General features: G+C 46.5%; 2 protein-coding genes across 3 annotated transcripts; one reads left to right on the top strand and one right to left on the bottom strand.

The window, feature by feature from the left end:
* Positions 1–308: 308 nt before the first annotated feature.
* Positions 309–19,596, top strand: Bbs1 (Bardet-Biedl syndrome 1). Of its 2 annotated transcripts, XR_007835040.1 has the most exons (18): positions 309–416; positions 719–795; positions 900–934; positions 3,304–3,576; positions 4,099–4,145; positions 4,239–4,277; positions 4,375–4,447; positions 5,811–5,942; positions 7,078–7,184; positions 8,495–8,615; positions 8,746–8,904; positions 10,731–10,800; positions 11,368–11,526; positions 13,204–13,337; positions 15,605–15,739; positions 16,367–16,453; positions 16,696–17,078; positions 17,792–19,596. XR_007835040.1 is itself a non-coding variant. In XM_051193602.1 (17 exons), exons 1-17 carry the CDS (start codon positions 370–372, stop codon positions 16,780–16,782), a joined length of 1,782 nt encoding a protein of 593 aa, XP_051049559.1. In that variant the 5' UTR covers positions 309–369; the 3' UTR covers positions 16,783–17,307. The 2 variants fall into 2 exon arrangements, 1 of the variants encoding a protein (XP_051049559.1); XM_051193602.1 differs by lacking the exon at positions 17,792–19,596 and having other exon boundaries at positions 16,696–17,307.
* A 3,087-nt stretch (positions 19,597–22,683) lies between these two features.
* Zdhhc24 (zinc finger DHHC-type containing 24) lies at positions 22,684–27,418 on the bottom strand. The gene is made up of 3 exons (XM_051193601.1): positions 27,090–27,418; positions 25,704–25,981; positions 22,684–23,691 (listed from the first exon to the last, which is right to left on the bottom strand). Exons 1-3 carry the CDS (start codon positions 27,368–27,370, stop codon positions 23,396–23,398), a joined length of 855 nt encoding a protein of 284 aa, XP_051049558.1. The 5' UTR covers positions 27,371–27,418; the 3' UTR covers positions 22,684–23,395.
* Positions 27,419–27,997: the final 579 nt, after the last annotated feature.

The following is a 27,997-nucleotide window of genomic DNA, read 5'->3' as shown; positions in this document are numbered from 1 at the left end:
TAAGAACTAGTACCCATTAACTTGAAATCCCGCCCTTTAATCCTCGTGGTTTGCTGCTCAGAGCTTGATCCAATACAGTAGAAAGAACATGACCCTTTTCAACTAAGTTAATCATAAAAATTGAGGCAGTTCATTTTGGTGGTCTTAACCCCAACAAGGTCTCCTTCCAAGTCCTCGAAGCCAAGGACCCTGTTATTGGTGCAGAAACCATAAATCAAAATCATGGGAGGGAAAATGCCAGCGCTTATCTTGTCGGTTCCAGCCAGGACAATTTCATTCCGGAACGTTTGTTTCTGTGCTTCCTGGTGTCCGGGTTCTATTGGGTGTTGCGCTACGGCGGAGGTGGTTGCCAAGGCGACGCCAGGGAAGATGGCTGCGACGTCTTCATCGGATTCCGACAGCGGGAGAGCTGAGAGGTGAAGTCCCGGGTCCTCACGGCTTCCTTTCCTTTAGTTGAGTAGACGATGCCTTGTTGCCAGGTCCTGGGCTTTTGCTTTCTGGCAGTGCTGAAAGTTCTGAAAGGGTCGTTCAGAAATCAGTAACGGAAGCCGAAGGCCAAGAAGCGACTGTGTGTTTGTGACTGGCTGATCACTCGAGGCATCAGTTGATCCCAGATTCCCCTTTCTCCGTGTTCTCTTGCTCAGGCATCATCTTACTCAGAACTTTCTTCCTTTCCCGTGGGACTCACTTTCTAAGTATCCTCTCCTTTCCCTCTCAGCAACGAAGCCAATTCGAAATGGCTGGACGCGCACTACGACCCCATGGCCAACATCCACACTTTCTCCTCCTGTCTGGGTGAGTCTCCGGACCTAGGAAAGCCGGTATTCTAGGAGGATGGCAGGATCAGGTAACGGTGAAGCTTTTGGGACTCTGATTTATGACCCTCTTGTGTTTTCCAGCTCTGGCAGATTTGCATGGCGACGGGGAGTACAAGGTAGGCAATCAGAAAGTTGAGTGGGGAAAACTCAGAAGTGAGATTTGAAAAGAGCACCAACATACTCTAGAACCCACTTGTACTGAAAGGGCACATTTAGTTGGAACGGCTTTCCTTTTTTCAATTTTTTTTATTTATTTAACTTGATTTTATGTGCATTAGTAGTATGAAGGTGTCAGATCCCCTGGAACTAGAGTTGCAGACAATTGTGAGCTGCCATGTGGATGCTGCAAATTGAACCTGGATCCTCTGAAAGAGCAGTTAGTGCTCTCAACAATTGAGTCATCCCTCCAACCCCAGAATTTCTGTTTAATTTAGATAGTAAACATTAATTTTATAAGAGAAAGAAAAATGTTGTAGATTTATAATACCCAGACATATAATTCTATAAAAATTAATTTGGGGGCTGGGAGTCGTAATGCATGTCTTAATCACAGCATTGGGGCAATAGAGACAAGTAGACATCTGTGTGTGTTTGAGGCTGGCCTGATAAGTTTGAGGCCAGCCAGAACTACATAGTGAGACCTTGCTTCAAAACAAAAACAAAAAACCAATTCCCCATCCCAAAACAAAATTAGCAACAAAGTTATTTGAGATTTTTTTGTTTGTTTATTTACTTATTATTTAGTGTGTAGAAGGATACAAGAAGTGTGGAGGTCAGGTAACAACTATAGAGAGTCAATTCTCTCCCATGTAGGTCCTAGTAACTAAACTCCGGTCATCAGGTATGGTGGCACCTTTGCCCATGCAAGCTCCAATTCTTTATGTCTAATTGTTATTGCTTAATTTTTTAGTTTATCATATAAAATAATGGGCTTTAAAATGAGAAATGATTCACAAAACTTGTTTGATTTTTTGTTTTTGTTTCATTTTGTTTTAAGATAAAGTCCCAATGTAGTAGTGTTGGCTGTCTTGGAACTCACTCTGTAGACCAAGCTGGCCTCAAACTCACAGAAATTCACCTGCCTCTGCCTCCCAAGTGCTAGGATCAAAGGCATGTGCCACTGTGCCCATTTTCTGTGTGTCATCTTTGAGTAGACCCTATGCTAATAATGTTCTCTATATCACCCAAGTTTTAGTCTATGTGCTGCTGATGTGAGCACACAGCCTCTTAGTTTAGGTATAGTGACTTGATTCTTTGGTGCAAGGGAAAATACCTTGATTGGGAACAGGCATTAAAGTCTCATTGGGTAAATGTGCTTGCTTCTAAAAGGAGAGAACCAACTCCCTAAAGTTGTTCTCTGATCTTTACATAGGCTCTGTGGCATGGATGTGCCCAAACACAGATAAATATATGTAATTTAGAATACAAAGGGAGACAAAACTCAGGGAAGTGAACTTTCTCTGTTTCTCAAGTGGGCATAGATAATCAAGAGGCTAATGATTATAGACGCTGATAATGTTTAATGAGGTCCATAATATTTTTCTTTCTACTTTTCTTTATAGTTAGAAATTTTCCTTAGTAAAAATTTGATTTCAGCTTGTTAGTGTTGGCACATGCCTTTAGTCCCAGCACTCAGGAACCAGAAGCAGGCAGGAACCAGAGCCACATAGAGAAACCCTGTCTAGAAAAACAACAACAAGACAATAACAACAACAAAGGGAATGAATGATGAAGGATAAGCCCCTCATCTGCCTCCCCTGAGCACTCACCAGGCTCTATAATAAATTTCAATTGATCTTCTCCAGATGTCATGGGGTTGGCATTCCCATTTTAAGAGAGAAACCTTGTTTAGAATGGCTAATTAGCTTTCCTAAGGGGATCCTTGTAACATGGAAAATAAAAGACCCAGAGACAGATATTGGGGTTCAAGCTGAAAATCAGGGAAGCAAAGCAGTCAAGCTACCAGAAAGCCCTGATCTCTAAAAGGGCTGGGGTGTTCCTATGCTCAACATGGCTGGAGAATGAATGCTTGATACTGAGACCTTGCTCCTGTCTTATATAACTCCCTAATGCTGAGATTAACAGTGTGTGATCCCAGTGCTGGAATCAAAAGCAGGAGCTGTTTCTCTTTAGGACTGGATCAATCTCATGTATCCCTGGGTGACCTCAGACACAGAGAGATCCATCTACCTCTTAAACCTGAGTCCTAGTATTACAGATGTATATCACCACTTCCTAGCTTCTGGCTGCTGGGAAGAAAGGCGTGTGCCTGGCTTCTGTGGCTTGTGGCTGACTTTGCTTTCTGAATCCTCAGGCAAGCTTTAATAAATTACAAATAATATATCACTACAGATCCCACTTCCAAACCCATAGCAAAACCTTTGTGACTATGAGGATGGACTAGTACGCACCAATAAAAAAGACTAAGCCTAAGAAGCTCATTAAAGAAATGACCGTTATGCTGAATGGTCTCCTTTCTCTGCAGCTGGTGGTTGGAGACCTTGGCCCAGGTGGGCAGCAGCCCCGCTTGAAGGTGCTCAAGGGACCAACGGTGTTGACAGAAAGCCCACTGCCTGCCCTGCCGGCCTCTGCTGTCACCTTCCTCATGGAGCAACATGAGCCCAGGACGCCAGCCCTGGCACTTGCTTCGGGGCCTTGTGTCTATGTGTATAAGAATCTTAGACCCTACTTCAAGTTCAGCCTGCCCCAGTTACCTCCAAACCCTCTGGAACAAGATCTTTGGAACCAAGCCAAAGAGGTAAGTGGCCTGGGGAACAAGGACACGGCTCCTGAATGAGGAATACCAGACTCTCAGAAGAGTGGGCTTACAAATGGGCCAATAGTGAGTGGTATGCCATAGCCCACCTTTGGCAGCAGCAATCAGATGCTGTGCTCGGTCCCGAGGAATAGCTTCCAAGGAGGCACTGAGCCAGGTCCTTTGGAGAGCAGAAGCTAGAGAAGCCCTCTGCACTAGCCACATTCCTTCCTACCTGTGGGGGAAGGGAAATCAAAGAAGGGGGAGGCTCACTAGAGTGAGTGGGAGATGACCCTGGAGAGTAGGGATACCTAGGGGAGGCAACAGTAAAGAGGATGATGGGCATAAACATGATCCTGAGACTGGAGTCAAAGCAAGGGCTTGAACTTGGGGTTTGTGCCAGGCAGTTGGGAAAAAATCAGAGAGGAAGACATGCCCCTTGTCCCCAAGACTAGATGTAGTGAGCTGGCTAAGGACCCAGTTGCTAGAGCTCACGGGCTCTCCCTTCTCTCCATGCTGACACAGGACCGGATCGACCCCTTAACCCTGAAGGAGATGCTGGAGGGCATCAGGTGAGAGCCCACTTGCCCACTTTCCATTCCTTCATCCCCAAACTCTCCTGTGAACCCTCACTAAAGCCACCATTTTGGCCGCTCTCATTGCAGGGAAAAGGCGGAGGTGCCTTTGTCCGTTCAGTCGCTCAGGTAGGAGGTCTGTGGCAGCAGGGAGTAGTGGGTGTCTAGTCTGGCCCCAGGGGCAGCCAGGCCATAACATGCAGGTGCTAATTCTGTGTGTTTTCAGGTTTCTGCAGCTGGAGATGAGTGAAATGGAGGCGTTTGTGAACCAGCATAAGGCGAAGGTTATCAAGCGGCAGGTAATACCTTCTCTTTCTGTTGCCCTATAGAGGTGCTTACATTTAAATTGTGTATTTTTTGTGTGGTCAGGTGTATATGTGTGCATTCATGGGTGTGGAGGCCAGAGGATGACCTCAGGTACAGTCCTCAGGAATGTCGTCCATGTCCTTTGTCATAGAGTTGACCAATTTACACTAGCCGGCCAGGAAAGCCCCAGTGATCCAGCTGTTTCCGCCTCCCCAGCATTGGTATCACAAGGACATATCACCATGCCTGGCATCTCATGCATGACTTCTGGAGATCAAACTCAGCTCCTACTTGCCAGGCATGCACTTTACCAACAGAATTACATCCCCAGCTCCAACCACTCACATGAGAGGTGGGGAGGAGCTGGGAGAAAGAGAGGGAGTGTGCAATATCAGCAGTTAATGCTAACCCTGAACCTGGAATGGCACTCTGGGGTTTTCCTTCCAGCCATACTACATGTCTAGGCGCTCAAAGTAGAGTACCTCTTTATTTGTAGTTAACAGGAATGGCTCTGAACAGCTGTAACATTATTAATTATCAAACTGATTTTCTTAAGGATAAAGATAATTATGCTCTTCATTACAGAATATTTAGAAAATAAAGAGAAATGTAAAGATGATTCCACTACATAGAGATGCCCACTTACCATTTCTGCACTTTTTTTTCACAAATGTGCTTTTCATTCATGCTGCTTCTCTTAAATAACATTTTGAGAACACCGTGTTTTGAGCCCTAAATAGCCTTTGAGAACTCTATTTTAGTAGCTCATTAATTGTTTAATTGGTTATTAGTGATTTCTGTCATTTGTTTGGTTTGGTTGCTTTGGGTTTGTTTGTGTTTTGGTTTGTTTATGAGACAGGGTTTCTCTGTGTAGTCCTGACTGTCCAGGAACTCACTCTGTACACCAGGCTGGCCTTGAACTCACAGAAATCAGCTGCCTCTGCCTCACAAGTGCGGGGATAAAAGTGTATGCCACCATGGCCTGCTTGGATCGTCTTTTAAAACATGTTTTTGTTGTTTAGAGAGTTTTGTTTTGTTTTGTTTTTGAGATAAGGTCTTTCTAGATAGTTCTGGCTGGCCTGGAACTGAGTAACTTGATTTGTAAGCCAAACTCAACTTGAACATGCAGCAATCCTCCTGCCTCTGCTTCCCCAGTGGTGGGATTACAGGTATGAGCCACATACTCAGCTCTTCAGTGTGTGGCCATGTTGATTTTGACTATATGAATAATTCATAAGTGGTTTAGACAATGTTCATTGTTAAGAATTTAGGTTTATTGCAAAACTGTTTTTCTGTTAACATTCAGACATGCTTGCTCCTCTTTTGCCCTCTCCCTTCCCTCTTCTGGCTCTGCAGACAGTCATCACCACCATGACCACCCTGAAGAAAAACCTGGCTGATGAGGATGCAGTGTCATGTCTGGTGCTGGGCACTGAGAACAAGGAGCTCCTAGTGCTTGACCCTGAGGCCTTCACTATTTTGGCCAAGGTCGGTATCAGGTCTACCCTGGCCGTGTATGAGGTCCAGGCTGCATTCCCCTTCTTGTTCGCTCAGTGTCCATTCACTGAAGAAAAATGAGAATGTGTAGTTAGGCACGGAAAAAAAAGATAGATGTCCTAAAAGCTCACCACTACTGGGTTAGTATGAAAGATTTGGCATGGGTCCTTCTAGATGTTTTCATGAGTGGCATAGTTATCTAACTTGATTCAAACATTGTAATTTTATACCGAGGTATATTTCTGTTCCAATTTCATTACTGCTGCTGTGATAAAATACACTGACCAAGAGCAACTCGGGAAGAAAGGGTTTGATTGAAGTACAACTCCAAGTTCAGTTTATCACTTCAGGGAGGCCACGTCACATCCACAATCTAAAGCAGAGAGAGAGGAACACACCTATGTTCTCTGTCTGCTTGTGCTAAATCTCCAGCTGTCTTTCTTCACTCACACAGTTCAGACCTGGCCACTAATGGTTACTGCCCACATTTGAGGTGTGCCTTGCCACCTCAATTAACAATCAGGACAGTTTCCCACAGGCCAACTTGATCTAGGTAGTTCCTCAACTGAAACTCCTCACAGGCGAGTCAAGGTTTTGTTAAGCTGATGTTAGGTGCAACCAATACAATATCCTTAGATAGACAGACTCATGTGCACAATCCGACTATTACCATATGATAACAGTGTCTTCCCTAGGTTTACAAAAACACATCAACCTGCTTTATCTCCCAAGTGTTGTTATTATGGTATGTATAACCACTCCCAGCTTCATATCAACACTTCTAAAGACCCCCACATAGCCATTCTCTATGTAGAAACATATGCAAATACATGTATAGATAGATGTATTTATCTTGCCACTTGGTGTCTACTTAAATGTTTTTCATTATTATCAGTGCTGCTACAATGGTCTTCCATGTTCAAACAAAGCAGACAAGCTTTGTATGTCTACTTAAGTAAGTCTGATGCTTTTGTGGAGGAGGCAGAGTTTAGCCAAATGGTATAGACTTAAAGCTGTGTAGGAATTTAAGCTGTGGCCAGTAAGAAGTGAAGAGACTAGGGTTTTAACCAAGAATTAGCAGTTTGTTCCAACTAGGGTCAGTGTGTTTTGAATCTTTTCTCTGCAGATGAGCCTGCCCAGTGTCCCTGTCTTCCTGGAGGTTTCCGGCCAGTTTGATGTGGAGTTCCGGCTGACTGCTGCCTGCCGAAATGGGAGCATCTATATTCTGAGAAGGTAGCCACAGCTGTGGCCTCAAAGACTGGTGCTTTCAGAGGCTTACAAGATGAACAGGGGGTCTGAGGACTGGACTTTGGGTTTGAAAAGATAATGAGAATTCATAACGGAGGTAGAATTGGTGAGGATAGAAGGAAGAGGTTGGAATGATGGTTGTAACACATGAACAGCGCAGAAGCAGAGGAAACATATAATCTCTTGTATTTGTTATATTGTTTTATAATATACACGACACATGCATTAGTTTGCTATTCCAGACAGTCTTAATTCAAGAATTTTATTGAGCATCTACTATGCATTTAGCATTGTACAGGGTGTCGGAGAGACACTGATAATGGGATGCTGTAAATATGTTTCCTGCCTTCGAGGGAAGTCAGATAGTAAACATACCAGAGCTAGATGAGTGCTTATTGAGGAGCAATGGAGGCTCAGTGGGAAGAGAAACATCATCTGTGGTGGTGGCTTGAAAGGGTGTGTACCTGGAATCCCAGCATTTGAAAAGCTAATCAGAGAGAATTCCTAGAGCCCAGGATTCTGCACCAACTTTGGCCAGAGCAAGAGCCCAGAAGCCAGTGGAGTCATTAGATGGTCTGAAGAAAAGTAGTAACAGCCTATGCTTGAAAGGCAGAAACTACCCAGTAGAGCTAATTTCTGGAAAAGGAAATTACATATTAAATACATATATAGATGTATTTACCTTACCACTTATGTCCATTTAAATGTTTTTCATTATTATCAATGCTGCTATAGTGGTCTTCCTGTGTTCAAACAAAGCAGACAAGCTTTGTATGCCTATTTAAATAATTCTGATACTTTTATGGAAGAGGCAGAGTTTAGCCAAATGGTATAGACTTAAAGCTGTATAGGAATTTAAGCTGTGACCAATAGGAACTGAATTGAAGAGAGTAGAATTTTAACCAAGAATTAAGTTTCTTCTGAAAAAGAAAAACTAAAATGGAGAGACATGAAAACTGAAGGTGACATCAATAGTAATGCACTTTTTTGATAAAACCAATAAACTTCCCAGGTCTAATAACACTGGCTAAACTGTTCTAAGGTAAACATTCACAATTCTGAAATCCCAGGCTGTTACACTTGTCACCATTGTGAAGGGCAGGAGGGGACAGAGTAGGAAAACATACCTTGGATAATACATTATCTAAGATCACACATATACAAAATGGTAGATGGAGAAATAACTCCATTATCTACTCAGGACCAGGATTGCTTTCAGATTAATCTGGAGGTGTTTAGAAGGGAGATAGAGGCAAGGCTTCTCTGGGCAGAGAGATTGTGTGTTTATTCCACAGAGACTCCAAACACCCCAAGTATTGCATCGATTTGAGTGCCCAGCCTGTGGGGCTGGTCCGGGTACACAAGATCCTGGTGGTGGGCAGCACCCAGGAGAGTCTGCATGGCTTCACCCACAAGGTGTGGTCTCTGGCAAGCCCCTCCCCCTCCCCATAATCCCAAAGCTTTCCCTTTCCTGCTGCTCCAGCTGCCCTGTCTTTCCACTTGAAGCCCTGAGCTCCCTGCAGACACACTGGCTATTTCTTGCTAGGGTAAGAAGCTGTGGACAGTGCAGATGCCTGCAGCCATCCTGACCATGAACCTCCTGGAGCAGCGTTCCCGGGGCCTGCAAGCTGTCATGGCTGCTCTGGCCAATGGGGAAGTCCGCATTTACCGTGACAAGGCCCTGCTTAATGTCATCCATGCCCCTGTGAGCATACCTCCAGCATTGCCCCTGGCTCTTCCTTACTCCAGACCTATTTTTTTTTTCCTTTTATAGTTTTTTATTTAGTCTTTGACAATTTGGTATGTACTTGATCTCATTCACCACATTCCCCTTTTAACTTCCTCTGATAATGTTTTCCCCAGCAAGTCTCTTCTACTTTCATCTCTCTCTCTCTCTCTCTCTCTCTCTCTCTCTCTCTCTCTCTCTCTCTCTCTTAATAATGTACTGAGTTTAATTAAGGCTGTTGGCATGTGTATGGGGTGGGGGTGTATTTACTGGATCATGACAAAACAGTGGCTACACCCCTAAAGAAAAATGGCACCCATACCCCCAGCAGCCATTGACTGCCAGTAGCTGCTTAGCTTGGGTGCAGCCTCACCAGCGCTTCCCCCATCCATCTAGCCCTGCTCCTTTGCTGCCTCTCCTGACCCCTTAGGGACAAGTCTCAGAAATACTGGTTGAACCCATCATGGTGTGTACAGTTGCTACATGAGGGTGGATGAATGGCAGAGGAACATTCTAGACTAGACCAGCAACAGCATGAACAAAGGCTGCAGGGCATAAAAGTTGTTTTTGTTTTTTTTTTTTTTTTTGAGACAGGGTCTGACTGGCCTGGAATTCACTGGACCAAGTTGGCCTCTAATTCACAAAGATCTACCTGTTTTTGCCTCCTGAGTTTAATCCCTCCTGGGATTAAAAGCCTGTGCCACTCTTTACTTTCATTATTAAAATATAATTACATCATTTTCTCTTTCCTCCCTCCAACCCTTTGAATGTACCCATCCTCCTTCCTCTCTCAGAACTGTTGCCTCTCTTTATTTAGTTGTTAATGTTTTACACGCAGTCTGATCAGTTCATTTTAGTATGTATATGATTTCAGGGCTGACTATTTGGTATTGGATAACCAGTTGGGACTTTTTTTTATTTATTAATTTTATGTATATGGCTGTTTGCCTGCATGCATGTGCACCATATGTGCACAGTTCTCATGGAATCCAGAAGAGGACATAGGACTCCTGCATATAGAGTTACAGATCATCATGTGGATACTGGGAATCAAATCTGGGTCCTCTGGTAAAGCAGTCAGTGCCTTTAACTGCTGATCCATCTCTCCAGTTCCAGAGATATACATACATACACACACACACGTATGTATACACATATACACATATTCCATGTATGCATTTGCCAGGGAGATCACAGAGAACAGTTTCAGGGATGAGCTCTCCTTCCCCCATGGGTTCTGGGGATTGAACTCAGATTGTCAGACTTGCACAGTAAGAGCTTTTACGCTCAGAACCATCTCACCAGCCTCGAGTGAACATTCTTAATGGAAAAATGTAAGTGGTTTTATGAACACTATGTAAAATCTGAAAGCAGTGGTTGGGCCTGCTGGTACTGAGAGGGTAGGGGTTAGGAGAACAGAGAGGAGAGAACTGGGTAAGATAAATTGGAGTCTGACATGGAAGATTTTAAATATCCTGCCAAGAAAAGCAAAAGCTGTTGGAGGTTTGTGGTTTTGAAAAGCAGTAGAGGCAACCAAAGACACAATGGAGGCACAAACTAGGTGGCTAAAGAAACTGAATAAAAGACCACCCCAAAAGAGGGCTAGGGTTGTTTAGTTAGAACTTCAGCAGGGCCAGTGAGGTGGATGAGAGATGGATGATCCAAGAAATATTTCCAAGGCAACATTGCCGTAGCTTTCCTGCACATTTTGCCTATTTTTACTTCCATCTGTGCTCTCCCCTCTAGCCCATCTTGCTTTCCTTCTCAAGATATTTTCCCAGGTAAAATCTAGTTTCTCCACATAGGATGCAGTAACCAGCCTTTGCTTTGGACGATATGGGCGAGAAGACAACACCCTCATCATGACCACTCGAGGTAAGGACTTGGATCTGGGAAAGATGGCGTGGCCTAGAGTGAAGAGGATGAGATGTAGAAAAGGATGTGGATAGAGACAGGTGGAAAGCCAGGCCTGCGGACATGTCCCATATAAGGTGGGATCAGGTCATCAGCACTTGGATTTTTCTGCCTAGGAGCTAATCCTGGTCAGACTGGTGCCTCTCCAGTTTACCCATCACCCTCAACACCCACCATAGTGCCAGAACATCACAGTACTTCATAAACAGCTACTAAATATATGGATGAATTAGTGATAGGAGACTGATGGAAGCCATATGTGCTGTCACACATCTGAAACAAGCAGCACTTGGGAAGGTGGAGGCAGGTGGGTGAGGTAGTCAAGGTCATGTTTTGACAGAGGGAATCCAAAGCTCTCTTAAGCTACATCAGTCTCTTCTTCAGGAGTAAAAAAGACAGCTCTGAGTTATTTCATTCCTCCCAGGAAGTGAGTCTCATTATAAAGACAGACAGGTATGGGCGTGAGCATACTTGTTTGGGAAGAAAGGGGACAGGGGAAAGAATATGGTTATTTTGCCCACTTCTCAGGGGGTGGTCTGATCATCAAGATCCTGAAGCGTACAGCAGTGTTTGTGGAAGGGACAGGTGAGACGGGCCCACCACTAGCACAGACCACAAAACTCAATGTGCCCCGAAAGACCCGGCTGTATGTGGATCAGACCCTGCGAGAGCGGGAAGCTGGCACAGGTAAGACTCAAGAGAACACAGAGAATCCCACTGGGTGCCTTGAACATGAGAGACAACTTAGCCATCAGGGAAGGTCAGAGGTGTAGCTGTCAAGTAACGAACTAATCCTCAAGGCAGAGAGTGCTGTTAGTGTCAGTCAGGGCCCTCAGCATTCACAGCCAGCAGTTACTTCCAGATGCAGGACTGCAGGACTTCTCAAGAGAAAAGGAGAAATTCATCAGGATTCTTTCTCTCGTTAAGTTTTCCTGCTCACCCCATTCATTCATTACCTGTGATGATAACTAGGCATACGAGGTGTCTTGAATTGATCCATCCCCTATCTTGGGAGCTCAATCCACCTAGCCAACTTCATGGCTGGTGCTAGATGGTTTCTCCCAAGGGCTGCTGGAGCACAAACAAGGGAGTGAAAAATACTTCTGGGCATGATGATGGTGTTTGCCTTTAATCCCAGCACTTGGGAGGCAGAGACAGTAGATTCTATGATCTTACACAGTAAGACCCTGTCTCAAAAACAAATCAAACAAAATACAACAAAACATGTAAGTGAAACAATGGATAAATGGAGTTACATTCTATCAGATGAGATATAAAAGTCCTAGAATCTCATAATATTGGGCTGGAGAGATGGCGCAGCAATTAAGAGCACTGACTGCTCTTCCAGAGGACCCAGAATTGATTCCTAGCACCCACTTGACAGCTCACAACCATCTTAAGGCCTTTTTCAGTGGATCTGATGCCACCTTCTGGCCTCTATAGGCACTGCACTCATGTGCACATACCCACATGTAGGTACACATTTACACATTAAAAATTGAAAAACTTGGGTGCTTTTTATATAAACTAATATCTGTTCACAATAGCAAAGAGCTCTCTAGAAATAAATATAATAGAAAATATACAAAGTCTAGTAAAGAAAATTATAAAACTATCTTCATGATGGATGTGGTGCATGCTTTTAATCCCAGCACTTGGGAGGTGGAAGATGGGATATAAAATTCATGATCAGCCTTAGCTACATAGTGAGACCCTGACTACAAAACAAGAGCAAAAGAACAGCACCAAGGCAATTAGAGTGGGGGCTGTGGCTCTAGTAGTGGATTTGAAGAAGGGTCATCCTCACCTGGCAAATGGTTAGGGGTAAGAGATGAGCCAGGGGGGCTTGGGGATAGTGGTGCAGTGGGTGGGACAGGTACAGTGAGTGACTCAGGGTGAGCTTGTGTGGATGGTACCTCAGATGGAGATGACCATGGGGCAGTTCAAACTCAGGCAGTTCTGGGCACCCAAAAGCTGCAGGGGGACACACTACACAACAGTGTCTGCACAGCTTGAACTTGGCATGTGGATATGGGAACAAGTTTGAAGCCTTAAGGAACTGGAAGCTGATGTTCTTTGGGGTGGCCAGAGTCAGGGCAGGCCCCATATTATCCAGAGAACAAGATGGTAGATGGTGGGTGAGAAGACCAAGGCCATGCCCAGCCTGGAAACAGGGAACATCAGCTTTGAGAGCTAGACAGAAGGAACCATGGGTGGAGACTGAAATGAAGAAATGGGGTGTGGTCCACAACATCCAGTGTGCCCCTGCCTATCATGCCTGCCTTCTCCATTCTTCTCACATAATCTGAACAAGAGTACTCTCCCCTCTCACTGCTTCACTCAGCCTTTGTGTTCCCCCTGTAGCCATGCACCGAACCTTCCAGACAGACCTCTACCTGCTGCGCCTACGAGCTGCCAGAGCCTATGTACAGGCCCTGGAGTCCAGCCTGAGCCCCATGTCAACCACAGCTCGTGAGCCACTCAAGCTGCATGCTGTGGTAAGCACCAGGAGCAGGGATATTAGGGGCAGGGGTGAGTGGGATCCTCCTGTGTAATTGGTTGTTTTACTCTTTACTCTTCTGAGGGCCTGCCACCCAGCTCCCAAGCAACCCCTGGAGATCTTCCTTTCTTCCTTCCTTCCTTTCTTTTCTTTCATTCGTTCATTCTTTCTTTCTTTCTTCCTTTCTTTCTTATGAATGCCCAGCCTTAGCTTGGCTTGTTCCTAGTCAGCTTTTCTTAAGTTAAATTATCCTGTCTACCTTTTGCCTCTGGGCTTTTTTTTTTTTTTTTTTTTTTTTTCCCTCTTTATTTCTGTATGCCTTTCTTCTTTACCCATGGCTTGCTGTGTAGCTGGGTGGTTGGTCCTTGGAGTCTTCCTTTCCTCCTTTTCTTGCTCCTTGATTTCCCCCTGATAAAGATTTCTCCTCCTCTTTATTCTCTCTGCCTGCCAGCCCCGCCTATCCTTTATCCTGCCTAGCTATTGGCCATTCAGCTCTTTATTAGACCTATCAGGTGTTTTAGACAGGCAAAGTAACATGGTTTTACAGAGTTAAACAAATGCAGCATAAAAGAATGCAACACATCTTTGCATCATTGAACAAATATTCCACAGCATATATGAATGTAACACATCTTAAAATTATATTCCACTACACTCCTGCTTGTAGGTGAGCACCCAGAGCCAGCCAACCCTTTGCTCCCTTCTCACCCACAGAGGCCCTGTTCTTCCGAGAGGTTGCTCTTAATGCCTGTGCTGCTTCTCAGGAAGGCTGCTCAGTCTTCTATACTATCTTCTCTGTGGCTGGCTACAGAGGGACATACTTCCCTGTTCCATGCTGTACCTTAAACAAACCCCTGGGCTGGAGTGGGGTATAAGCACAAAGTAGCTACAGTGGGACATTTCTTCCCAGGAATCTAGAGTTTAAGAAGAGAGTGATTTCTGTTGGCATGGGCAGCATAAGGGAATAGGACTGCCTGGTACAGGGAAGAGTCACTGTGATCTGACCTTAGGTGCCCTGGGCATGTGCGCGCGTGCGCACACACACACACACACACACGTATAGATACAGACATAATACATATGGACATATGCAGACACACACATACTGACATACTGATACACAGGCATATACATATAGACACACACACACACACACACACACAGGCATATACATATAGACACACAGACACACACACACAGATACACACAGACACACATACATACACACAGAGACACACATATACAGATACAGAAACACATACATACACACAGACACATACATATAGACACACAAAGACATACAGACACAGACACACAGGCACATGCATACAGACACACATACATACAGACACAACCACACACATACAGACACATACAGATGCACATGCACACATACAGACACAGACAGACAGACAGACACACAGACACATACAAATGCACATGCACACATATACAGACACAGACAGACAGACACACACACACACACACAAACAAACACACACATGCACATACACACGAACAACCTCAAGGCCCTAACAAGTTCTCAGTGAGCCTAAATGTGCTGTCAGAGCCACCCATATTCTAATTGCTCCTTTTTTCTTCTTCTCCTCTTCCTCCTCTTCCTCCTCCTTCTTGTCTCCTTTTCTCCATCTTCTTCCTTCTTTTGTCCTTCTTCTTCTCCTTCTTCTCCTCCTTTTCTCCTTCTCCTCCTTCTTCCTTCTTCTTTCTTCTTCTTCTCTTGCCCCGCTAAGACAGGGTTTCTCTGTGTAGCTCTGGCTGTCCTGGAACTCACTCTGTAGACCAGGCTGGCCTCAAATTCAGAGATCTGCCTGCCTCTGCTTCCAGAGTGCTGGGAGAAAGGTGTGGGCCACCATGCGCAGCTTCAGCTGTTTCTTTTCTGAAAAGGTGGTTAGAGAGAAGAAAGGGTTACAGAGCCACATAGAATGGAACTGTGGGGTGCATTTAAATCATTGAGCCATTGGGATAAGAGTAGAAGGCCATCAGGCCCTGGGGTCAGTGATGAACACGGCTGCAGCCCCAAGCCAACTTTACTTACAACTCCTTAAGTAGTCTCCATCAAAACCTACTTGATCTGTGCCTTTGCCATCCTGTACACCTTCTGGGCTTCTGTGCTCTTTAAGAAGCAGAGTGACAGAACTGGAAAATAGCAGCTTGAGGGCGTTGACGGGGAAGCAGCAGGTTAAGTATGGTATTCAGTGTTCAAGTCCAATGTCCTAAGGACCTCTCCTTCTACTCTTTCCACAGGTTCAAGGCCTGGGCCCCACTTTTAAGCTCACACTTCACCTACAGAATACCTCAACAGCTCGGCCAGCAGTGGGGCTGCAGGTCTGCTTCCTGTACAATGAGGCACTCTATGCCCTGCCCCGGGCCTTCTTCAAGGTACTGGGTCTCCATGTTGATTCCACTGTTGGGCTCCAACAGTCAGGGCTAGGGCTGATGAGATTTTCCTGTTAGACTGAGGTAAGGGAGTGGCCAGCAGGCCAACATAAGCCAGAGACCAGACTCAGTTCCTGCCTCCACTGCCAAAAAGACTTCAAGGAGCCACACAGAGGAGCCGGAAAAGAGCAGAGTGAACCCGTCCTTTGTCCCTGCCCCATGCTGTTGAGGAGAAGGGCAGGGAGCTCCAGAACTCATGCTGCTTCCCAGCTGTTCCTGCAGGAGAAAATGAGCCACTCTGCCCCAGTCACTACTGAAGCAAAAGCCGGTTTCCCCAGGGCTCAAGGCATCCTCAAATTTTGAGGAGCAATAACCAAGACTGTTGGATAGGGAGGAACTGGCCTTGGTAGCTGTCAAGAGGTCTAGGTTTAGTCACAGACACAGGTGGGCCCCAGGCATGCACTTACCCTCCCTGCACATTGCTCCCTGGATCTGGCTAGTCATCCCTGCCCAGGCTGAAGAACCCTGAGATGCAGCTGCGAGAACAGACACAAACGCTTTAGAAGCTGCCAAACACTGTCTGGGAATGTGGGCTTTGAGGGCTAGTTTACTTTTGTCCCCTAAACATAGGTCCCTTTGCTGGTGCCAGGACTCAGTTATCCACTGGAGACCTTTGTGGAGAGTCTCAGTAGCAAGGGCATTTCAGATGTAATCAAGGTAGGTTCCTTTTGGTATTTCAGAGAGGTAAGTGGGACCTGGGGAAGGCAATAGGATGAAGGTGGACAGGACTCTGGCTGCAGTGGGATTTGTCAGCACAGCAGAGGCCTCCCCGCCTTCCCATCCTGCTGACAGATAGGCTGATAGCCTATCATTTGAGCCAGCACAGACAGAAGAGTTGGTGTTCCCAAAGAGGAGAGGTCAGGGTGTGTGCCCCCTCTTCCATGTCTTCTCCTCCCTAGGTGCTGGTGCTCCGGGAAGGCCAGAGTGCACCCCTGCTGAGTGCCCACATCAACATGCCTGTGAGTGAGGGGATGGCAGCTGCCTGAACCCTGGACATTCAAGCCTCCATGGAATGGAGCCAGCCAGATCCATGACTTCCAGTGCCCCCAGGCCACGCCCCCACACAGCAGTGTAGTAAGGCATCAGCTTCCTGTTCCTCTCTGAAACAATCCCTGCCCCCTACCCTTGCTACTGGGCCTGATCCACAGGACAGGGAGTACTCAGAATCATCTCCTCCTCCCTGGGAGCCCTGCAGAGCACTGACAAGATTCCTGCTGCCTACCACCCTCCCTAGCTCTTTAAAGAAACCTCAGGTCCCAGGAAGAGACCTGAGATGATCAAGGTGAGCAGAGGGCCATCCTTCCTTACTCCACTCATCTGTTTCAGATCAAGGCCACAATTGCTTGAGGTCTTAGCCTGGGAATTAGGCTGCAACTGCCCTCTTTGCTCTTTGAGACTTCAGGGAGCATGGTTTCTGCCAGCTTAGCTTGCACATAGGTGCTAAGTTTCCTCATGAAAAAGAGGCTCCACTTCTACCCTGCAGTCTGGGAGACACAGGGCTCTGCCCACAGTCTTGGGCCAGCCACAAAGATTGCCAAGGGAGGTGGTAGAGGAGGTAGAGGGGATCCCTGTGAGGAGCCAGCAGTCCCAGCCCCAGCCAGGGCTCCCACACAGCAGCTATTCCTGACCTGAGCGCTTGAGTCCAGAGCATCATTCCTGAAATGGAATATCAGGCTAGATAGCAGAGCCTAGGGCTGGTGGCACCAGGACGACCTGGGAAGTGGCCCAAGAAGTGATGCCTATAAGTACCTGTCAGGATGCACTTAGGCCCAGAAATCAAAGATGGTCCAGAGGGTGGAATGTGGCCAGAATGTGCACGAGGTCCCTGAAAAGGTACACATGAGTGGTATGGAATGAAGCTGAAGGCTAAATGAAGACGTGTTTAGATTCCAAGTACCAGCAACCCTTCCTGGCCCTCCTCAAAGACCATTCTGAACCACTTGTGAACCAGGAGCCCTGTTCCATGGAGACTAAAGTTTTCTCCTGTCTGACCAGGTTCAGCCTGGTGTGTGGTACACAGCTCAGGCCTGGCCTGCCTCCTCAGGTTTCCACCTCCTTTCCAATTAAAGGAGAATTTGACTGGGTAAATTCCAAACTGCTTTCAGCTCTAACACCATCAGAGCTTGGCAGCTCCATGGGAGGAAGGGAAGAATTGGTCCAAAAAATGATATTTAACTGCACAGCTTTTGCCCACAAGACCAATGGCTCCAATCTGTCCACCACTGTCCAGTAACAGCCTCTGAGCCCACTTGAGAATCAGGGTGACACTGCCCACCTTGACCCTTCCAAAGGGTACATTGGGGGCCAGGCTAAGAGACAGTGGGCCAAGGAAATAGTCCATCCTCCTTCCCATATTGACTGACTGCCTAAGCACGGGTGGCAAAGGGTTTCTTTCTGCATCAACCACTGGAGGCACAGCTGGATCAAGCCAAGAAGTCTAACTGGAGATGGAAAGATGAGAGAGGGAGGGAGTATTGCTGTCAGTCAAATCCCAGCCTACCCTGCAGAACTTACCAGGGATGGAAGGTCTGCTCAAGAAGGTGATGGCCCTTGTCACAGGTATTTTGTGAGTGGGGCTGTGCTGTTACAGGTTGTGTATTGGGTCAGATGACATTCCAGCCCCTTTCACCCCAATCAAGCTGTGAAACCAGAACAAAACATTTGATGTGCACTCTCCATAGCTATTCATTATGATACAAGGGGAGAGACACATGCCCAGGCCCTACCATTAACACAATGTCATTCTGTGTACTGGTTAGTAAGAAATGTATGGTTGGGTCCATGGTGGTGCTCACCTGTAATCCCAGCACTTGGGGGGCAGAGATAGGCATTTCTCTGTGAGTTCGAGGCCAGCCTGCTCTACAGAGCTAGTTATGGGACAGCTGTTACTTAGAGAAACCCTGTCTTGACCACCAAAGGTGGGGGGCTCTGTGTCCTGCTCCTTATGGACACAAAGGGACATGAGCATAAACAGTGCAGAGTGCCCAGTACACACAGGAGTGAGAGCACTAAGAAATTGTGAACATTAGGGATTAGACAACTCTGTATCTGTTTTCATAATACTTCATTTGAAACACACACCTATGTAGTGATCTGGAATAGACTATTTAATACAACATAAATGCCCTCTTCCCATTTCACCAGACCATCCCATACAACAGCCATTTTCATTAAGTTGTTTTATTTTTTTGAGCTAGGGTTTCTCTGTGTAATATCCCTGGTTGTTCTGGAACTCACTATGTAGACCAGGCTGGCCTAGAACTCCCAGAGATCCATCCACCTCCCGAGTTCTGGGATTAAAGGTGTGCACCACCACAGCCAGGCTTCGTTAGAAATATTTTTAAAATACAAAGATTTTTTAAAAAATGTTTCCCTTTTAATTATATATGTAGGGTTTATGTCCATGAGTACAGGTACCTGAGGAGGCCAGAAGAATGTGTTGGATCCCCAGGAACTGGAGTTACAGGTGGTTGTGAGCTGCCTAGTGTAGGTGCTGGCAGCTGACCTGGGCCTTCTGCAAGAGCAAGAGTTCTTAACCACTGGGCCATCTCTGCAGCCCCTGTACTACTCCTGCTTCAGACTTTTGTAATAGATGAGGCTTTAGTGTTATTGAGACCACTCCCCTGCTTTTCATGTTTTAGGTCATCTATACTCACTGTTTGCATTGCTGTTTATACTGATATGTGAAAATCTTAGTAAAGCTGAGAATTAACTAAATAACCATTTTTGAACTTTTAGATCTTTTAATGTAATTGGCACCTGCTTTTTTTATTGCTTAGTTTTCTAATATACAACTGAAATTTTCCTCTCCAAGTTTCAGTTCTTTCTCAGCACACTTCCTTCATACCCTACTTTGTGTAGACTCCTATAAAAGGTTCCCTTTTCCCTTATCCAGGGCTAGATCCCCCGATTCCTGGGCTAGGTGTTCTTCTCATTCTGCCCTCATTTGGTAAAAGATTCTCATGGGTAACTTCTTCTTAAAGCCCATTCAAGCCTTTATACCACTGCTTTATACCACATTGCTGTATTCAGCTCACACATTTGAGTGGTAAACAAAAGCTGGAAATAGTTTTCCTGTAGACAAAGCTCCCATGTCCTCTAGCTTTTGTGCTGGTTCTCCTGGGTCCTGATTGTTGCTCTGTGAGGTGAGGCTAGATGGGCATTGAAATGTAAAAGACATGGTTTGAAATGTAAAAGACAACAACATTCTGTCTCAGAAAACAAAGCAAATAATGACCCTAACAGAAGAGAGAAGAAAATCAGGATCAATCCAGTTCTCTCAGGAAGTACCATTTATCAGCTGTTGGGCTTAACTGGTACTCCCTCCAGAGAGGGTTTCAAACCATTTTCCTTAATTTTCAGCTTCTCTGTTCAGTCCTCAGGGTATACTTTCAAAGATGCATTTAACTTTTGCATTTACTTGTGTGTAGCCTACCAGCATCTAATTTGTAAAACTCATAGTGAACTTATTTATTTAAACAATCTATTCCCTCTAAAGTCAGAAATGGGTGAGGGGATGGGGTGACTCAGTGATTAAGAGCACTTGCAAAGGATCTGAGCTCAGTTCCTGGCACCCAAATGGTGTGGCTCACAATTGTCTGTAACTCTAGTTTCAAGGGAGCTGACCTCCACTTTTTGGCCCTAGGCACCCATGTGGTGCACATACATACATGTAGGCAATCATACATATAAAGTTTAAAATAAAGCAAAAACCAGGTGGTGGTAGCACATGCCTGTAATCCTAGCACTTGAGAGGCAGAGGCAGCCCTGGTCTACAAAGCAAGTTCTAGGACAGCCAGAATTGTTACACAGAGAAATCCTGTCTCGAAAAACAACACACACACACAACAAAAAGGAAGCCAGATATGGTGGTTCACACTTTTAATCTCAGAATTCAAGAAGGTTCATTTTCAAATACAAAAATGAATCCACTCAAAAGACATGTTTGGGGGGGGCTTTCTTGAAAATATTTAAAGCTGATATGATGGTGCACATCCCAGCACTTGGGAGGCAGAGGAGGAGGCAGGCAGATCTTTGAGTTTGAGGACAGCCTGATCTACATACATGGTGAGTTCTAGGCCAGCCAGAGCTACACAGTGAGACCCTGTCTCAAATACTAAGAAAGTATTCATTGCAGGGATAAACCATGTTCATGACCTGGACGCTGAATCTCACACAGATGCTGGCTTTTGACAAGCTGGTGTGCATGTGTTGGGCTCCCCTTTTATTGGTGAAATCGGAGGAGGTGGCTCTCAGAGCAATGGCACCTAGTGGGTGATTCCCACTAAGTAGGGGCAGAAAAAAAAAAAATAACCAGTGGAGCAAAACAAAGTTTGGATGTGATATAGTCAGAGCTCCATGTGGAAGAAAAAGTACTACCACTACATGCAGTAATTTGGACACATCTCAGAACTAATATTAAGTGAAAAGGCAAGCCACAGAAGAAAAAAACCTGGTGCGATTCCATTCATATACAACCAAAACATGCAGAACCAGTACAAACATATATAACAAGCAAAGCAAGGGGTGATTAAGAAGCAGTGTGTCTCATCTTCCACCAGGGAGGGCACAGCAGGGGACTCAAGGGGTGGCTGCTTTCCCAGACAAACTGTGGTGAGAGTTCTAAAGAACTTCATATTTCAGAATCACATGAAATTAAGTATTCTGCAGGGTGAAGGCAATACAGAAGAGAACAGATCGCCAGCGCCTCACACAGCATTGAGTGTTCCTAATGTCTTTTTAGTGGCAAACAATGACCTCTAGGAGGGTAGACTCCTGGGGACTTAGCACATTATTATCTGCAAATGACAGCCAACATTTTTTGTGGACTTAGCTCTATTTTTGATCCAACCCCCATTCCTACCTTTCTTGTTACCCCTGAGATCCAGAGCTGCTCTGATCCAGTCTGTCTTATTACCCTCCCACATTCTAGAAGGGTGGCTGTAGAGGTGGAAGAGGTCTGTGGGGAAGAGCAGTTCACACCTCCTGATCCAAACTGTCCAACACCCCATCCAAGGTTAAACGGAAGCCTCACCACACAGTCCACCACACCACAAAGTGCTGGGGAAGTTCTGCCTTGCTTCTCCTCCCCTCTCTTCAGGAACATGTAATTTTTATTTTTGATTCTCTACTAAGACAAGCTCCCAAATTCTGTCATGTTTCAAAACGTTGTCAGCTCTTTGGTATACAAGCATCTATCTTCCTTCCCCTTATAAATTTATATATTTTTATTTCTCTATTTTAGTGAATCTAAAGGCAAACCTAACTCTGGATGCTAAAGCCTGTGTTTAGCTGTTAACTGTATTTGCTGAAAGCTGGGTGTGTGAATTCACCATACCTGTAATTCCCAGGGATTGGAAATCTGAGGCAGGTGGATTGCTGTAAGTTCCAGGCCAGCCTGTGACACTAAATGAGACCCTGTCTCAATAATAATAATAATATAAATAAAATTTGAAAGCAAAGCAGGGGGCTGGAGAAATGGTTAGAGGTTAAGAGTGTATGTTACTCTTGCAGAAGACCCAAGTCAGGTGGCTCACAACAACCTATAAGTCCAGCTCCAGGGGATTCAATGCCCTCTTCTGGTCTCCATGGGCACCCATATATACATGCCCATATGTGCATGAAAGTACACAAGTGTGCACAGACAGACAGATCCACATACACGACAAACAAAAATATAAAAAAAAAAAAAAAAAAAAAAAAAAAACCATCCTTCACAGGTCCTGGAACTCATGGAAGCTGGTTGGTTTTGCTCTGATGTTTCTCCTACTCACTTCAGCTGTGAAAAGTAAAGCAGAGTCAAAGACCTGGATTCAAATCTAACCTTTTAGGCCAGGCATGGTGGTGAATGTTTTAATTGTACCACTCAGAAAGCAGAGGCAAGCCAGTTTTGGTGACACATGCCTTTAATCCCAGCACTTAGGGGGAAGAGGCAGGCACATCTCTGAGTTTGAAGCCAGCATAGTCTACAAAGTTAAGGCCAGTAAGGTCTATATTTCTATCCTACAATCTTGTCACATGGTCTAGCAGGGCTTTACGTGTTTTTACAGAACAAAGATCCTAACTCAATCCCCACATACAGATGAGCTACAAGATCTTCCTTGAAACCCCTGCTGCAGAGATTTTTCCATGGAGTGCTATCCTCTGGAGCACATTTGGATTCTCCTTTCCTGGATCCCACCACAGGCTTCCAAGGCCAGAGGAGGCAGAGCCCTGGCCCATTAGCATCTCATACCTTCTGTAGTCTCCAGGCCTGATAATCATGGGAACTGGAAAACAGCAAGCAAAATAATAAAAGCAAAAACAGAGGAGGCCAAGAACCTGATGGGCACTTTACCAGCCTGGTAGAGGGGAAGACAGGCTGACCAAGTAGCTTCCTTGCCAGATCCTCCTCTGCCAAAAAGAGCTGAGTTACTGTGTCTGAACTCTAGATATGGAAGAGCCCACATTGGATAGGTTCATGGAAGGAGCTAGAGCTACCACTACAGGCATGAAGGGCCAACAGGGCCTCCGTCCTGTGGCTGGCATGAAACTGAAAGCAAGTTTCCAACTCCATCCTCTGCTCCCTTCCTCCCTATTCAGTTCTGGCTCTACCTGGACTCAGGAAGCCACAAGACCCACATCAGCTGGTGTCTGGAAAGAGATTCCATCTCCAGGCAAAGGGGAGGCTAGGAAAGGCCAGAACCAGACTAGGGCCCAGCGTGGACCCAGAGCTGCCTGCAGGTTGTGGCAGGTGCCCAGGTCATAGGAGTGCTGGCCCCGAGCCCACTCCCAGGTGGTCTGGCCCCGCAGGAGCAGCATCCCATGGAAAAGCAGTCCAGCACCACACAGTAGTGCACCTGCCACACATGTGTCCACCACAAAAGCTAAGGCAAACTGGGCCAGAGAGACTTTGCCTGTGGGAAGAAAACAGAAAAGGGGGTCTCAGGGGATAGCAGTTGGCTGGCTTTCCCAAATCCAAATCCTGCCTGCCTCCCACCCAAGAAGTGGGATTCATCCCTCCATTCTGCAAATTCAATTACTCAGTTACACCTGGGATCTTTTTCCATCTGGGCCTCAGCCGGCACTAGTTCCCGCTGAATTGACCACCAGAGGTCATGAAACACTGCCAAGTGGAAGAAGGCAGACATGAAGAGCCATGGGTTGTGGGATATGCTTCCTGTGAGCTGTCTTGAATGGGCAAACACGTGCACAGAAAGCAGACTAATTGTCAGGGCTGGAGATTTAGGGAGTGATGAGAGGGCTGATTACTGGTCATATTATTTCTCTGTGGCGTGAAAATGTTAGACAGTGGCAATGATTGTACCATATACTAAATATTTCATGTTTAGAACACTAAAATCTACTGAATTGCACACTTCCAAATGACTAAAGTGATGTGTTTTGTATCAGTAAAAGAATACTTGGTCTGAGGAAATGGCTCATTCAGTGAACTGCTTGCCTTACAAGCATGAGGCCCCAAATTTATCTCCTCAAGATCCACATAAAAATCACCATATGCCTGTGATTCCAGTGAAGATTGGATGGGAGGCAGATACAGACAGAACTCTGGAGCCAATTGGCTAGCTGGCCTGGCCTACTTGTCAAAGTTGGATACCAATGAGAGACTTTCAAACAGAAGGTGGAAGGTACCCAAGGTTGTTTTCTGACCTACACACACACACCCCAAACCATGACAGAAATACTGTGGGGGGAAATACTAAGGGTAGAGGAAATAGAGTTCATCTTTTATGGGGGGGGGGAAGAGGGATATCATGCCCAGGAGAGACTCTTAGGAGACAGTGTCAGTTTAAGAAGTCCTGTTACCCAGCAGGTCTGTGTGCCTGGGAGAGTTGAACACAGGAACATTGCTCTGTTTCTGAGACAAGATCTCAAAAAATATAGCTCAGGCTCACCTTAAGCTTCAAATATAACCCAGGTTGGCCACCAACTCTCAATGCTCCTGCCAGCCTGAGTTTCAAATGGAGAACAAGGTGAACCTAGCCATGAACACATATCTGGCAGCTCTCAAAAGCCGGGGAAGGAAGATGAGCTACAATGCTTGAGAGATTAGCAAGAGAGAGGTGGAAATGAGGAGCAGTGAAGGTGGAACAGGGAAGATGATGGAAACATCACACCCAGGGAGAAAGGGTGGAAGGTGGAGGGTACAAAGAGGGACGGCCAATGACAGTGACACATTCTGGGTTCTGACAAGTAGTTGTGAATATGAGAGTATGGGAAGTGAAACACAGTGGCCAAGAAATGGGAGCCAGTGAGCACATGCCTGCAACCTCAGTACTCGGAAAGCTGAGGAAGAGGGCTGTGAGTTCAAAGCCAGCCTGGGCTGGCTACACAGCAAGACTGTATGAGGGAAGGAAGGAGAGAAAGAGGGAAGGAGGGAGGGAGGGAGGCAGGCAGGCAGGCAGGCAGGCAGCCAGTGACAGGGAACAGTAAGGTAGGCTATGATGGCAGCAGAAAAACACCTAGCCTTAGAAAACACAGAACCATTGAGAAGTATATAGAAGATGGTATAAAGGAAGCCAGCGTGAGAACCTCAGTAGCTTCCAGAGGTTGGGGGGAGGGGCAGGGGATATTTGGGACAGAAGACCAGCTCATCTCCCCTAAGATAACGTTTTAGCATCCCAACAACCCGAGGGCTCTCATACTAGCCTTTCCTCTTCTGTAGCAAGCCTTGGGATCCTTGATTTAGGGACCAGAACTCTGCTTTTGTCTTGGAGCCCCATGAAAGCACAGTACTTCACACTCAGCTAGGTATGAGGCTTTCCTCTCTCCTTAAATACACTGGGACTTAGTCCCCAGAGTATTGCCTAAGGGAATCAGCTGGACACCCACCTCCCGTGGGAAGGGCCTTGCTCCCCAGCACAGTGCAAGGGTCTCTGGCTCCTGCAAGGTTCAGAAAGCTGCCCACCTGTGAGTAGCATGAGCCAGGGCAACAGCAGGAGAGCCACAGTGTAGAGGGCTGAGTGGGCCCGCAGAAGGGCTGACAGGGCAGGGCTTAGCAGCACCGAGACGTGGAGCAGGACACCAGCAGCGTGAAGTAGCAGGCACAGGAAGGGCCTATAGTTATGGAAGCCCACACAGCGGCCCAGTAGGCGGCAGTGGTGGTCACGACGTAGGATGCACACGCGGCAGGCAGAGCAGTGCCCACTACGTGGCGGCACTTGACTTTGGCACTGGTAACAGTAACTGCATAGGCAGGGGAGGGGGAAGAACCATGGGTTAGTGCCCCCAACAGCTCTCTGTGCCCCACAGCATGCCCAACCTCTGCCCTGGAGAGCAGAAACAGCCACTGTCCTTGCCAGGCACCTCCAGCTCTCGCACTGTAGGTCTGAGGTGGCTACCTTCTGTGACATGCGCACTGAAAAACAAAGTTTTCAATGGCTTGGGAGTGCTTATGTCACTAACATCTCTTTCCTTCCCTCTACTCCAGTCACCGCCCTTGGAATATTCTGGATGTACAGTGGCTTCTGCCTTTTCGTGGTATGGTCTTCATTCTCCTCCCAGAAAGTAGTTCAAAAATTCCCAAGTGGCTAACTCCACCAGCCCTTCGTGCAAATGCCTCAATAAGGTCCTCCTTGACCACTTATTTATTTTTATATTTTAGTTTTTACTTGCAATTGGATGTTAGTCAATATATTTGCAGATGCTGTGCCTTTTTAGTAAAATGTGAATAATTTAATCACACTAATTCATCACATAAATGTCTTGTACTGAAAATTGACCATGCATTTAACATTGAAACTTTGGGCAGGGAGATGGTTCAGTGGTTAAAGAAAGTTGCTGCACAGGCCTGACAACTTGTTCAGTCCCCAGAACCCACACGGTAGAAGAAAACTCCCCCAAAAAATTGTCCTCTGACTTCCACATGTGCACTGTGGCATGTGCACTGGGACTTGGACACACATCATAAATACAGACAAAAAAAAAATGATAAAAATGACGGAAACTTTTTCTCCTTGCCTTCTCTTACCCTGCTCTATTTTTTGTTTGTTTTCAAATCTTTTAACGTCTAATATGCAATGTGCTTATTTATTGGGCTTACAATTTATTATCTGCCCCTTCTGCCACTGAAATAATCTCCAGGAGGTCGGATATTTGTTTTTACTTGAGGCTCCAAAACAGTCAGTGCTTACTCAGTATCTGAATGAACAAGTAGCGGATGCCAGGTTCTAAAGGAGTTCTTTGGCTGGTTTCTGACAACTCAAGTTCTGGGGCCTCTCTTGGTCCAGGCGTCCCATTCCCCACCCCCTCCACCCCGCGCTTCTGCCCGCGGACCCTGGTGCCCGACACTCACGCCCAGCCCTGGCCTACGCCGCGGCCAGCCAGCATCACGCCCCGAATGCTGGGATCTGAGCGCAGGAACAGTCCCACGTTGCCCAGCAGGTTAAGAAGCTGATAAGCAGCCAGCGCCACTTGCAAGGCCCGGGCCAGGGGTCCCAATGGGGGAGGCCCGGGCCCCAGCACCATCACGTAGGCCAGCTCCAGGACCACGGCGGCGGCCCACAGCGCGGTGAGCAGCAGGGGCAGCCGCGCGGGCGCTCCTTCTGCGCCCCGAGCCACCCAGGGCTGCCCCATGGTTCCGATCCACCCGCTGTGGGATCCCTGGGACCCCAGCGCTTCCGTATTGGGGAGGGCATAGCAGCGGACGGATGTCTGCCGCAACCAATGGGAGCTCTGCATGGGTGCGTTGCGCGGCAGTTTCACAGGGCGGGACCACAGATACAGAAAAAGGAATGGCTGACAGACTAGATTTCAAAATCCGGTTGGTGCTGCCGCCCAGTGTCAAAGTGAAGTCGCCCAGCGTACTGCAGGGGCCACGCCCCCTGGTGTGGCTGGCTGCCACACCCGGAGAATTGAATTGCAGTCCCTGTGGCGTCGGGGTTTCCCGGCTCAGCACATTCTCACCACACTCCTCTACAGCCGCCCCGGTATTAATAGACCTGGCTGGCCCTATCATCTGGCCCCGAGCCTTTCCGCATGCTCGGGTGTCTCCATCACCCTAGAAAATTCCTCAAACAGCTTGTTGCCTCAATCTTACTGACTGTGAGGTAGAAATAAGGGTCTTTTTCTGGTCCGCAGTGCGGGAAGGGGGGCAGACTCAGGTCCAAGGGGCAGCCTGTAGGATGGCCTGCAGCCACCACCTGGACTCCACTTTATAGATGAGGAAACAGTCAATATCCATGACTCTCCCAAGATCACACA

Source organism: Phodopus roborovskii, unplaced genomic scaffold (assembly GCF_943737965.1).
Source record: "Phodopus roborovskii unplaced genomic scaffold, PHOROB, whole genome shotgun sequence".
Taxonomy (NCBI): Eukaryota; Metazoa; Chordata; class Mammalia; order Rodentia; family Cricetidae; genus Phodopus; species Phodopus roborovskii.
This window is presented reverse-complemented; position numbering and strand designations above follow the sequence as displayed.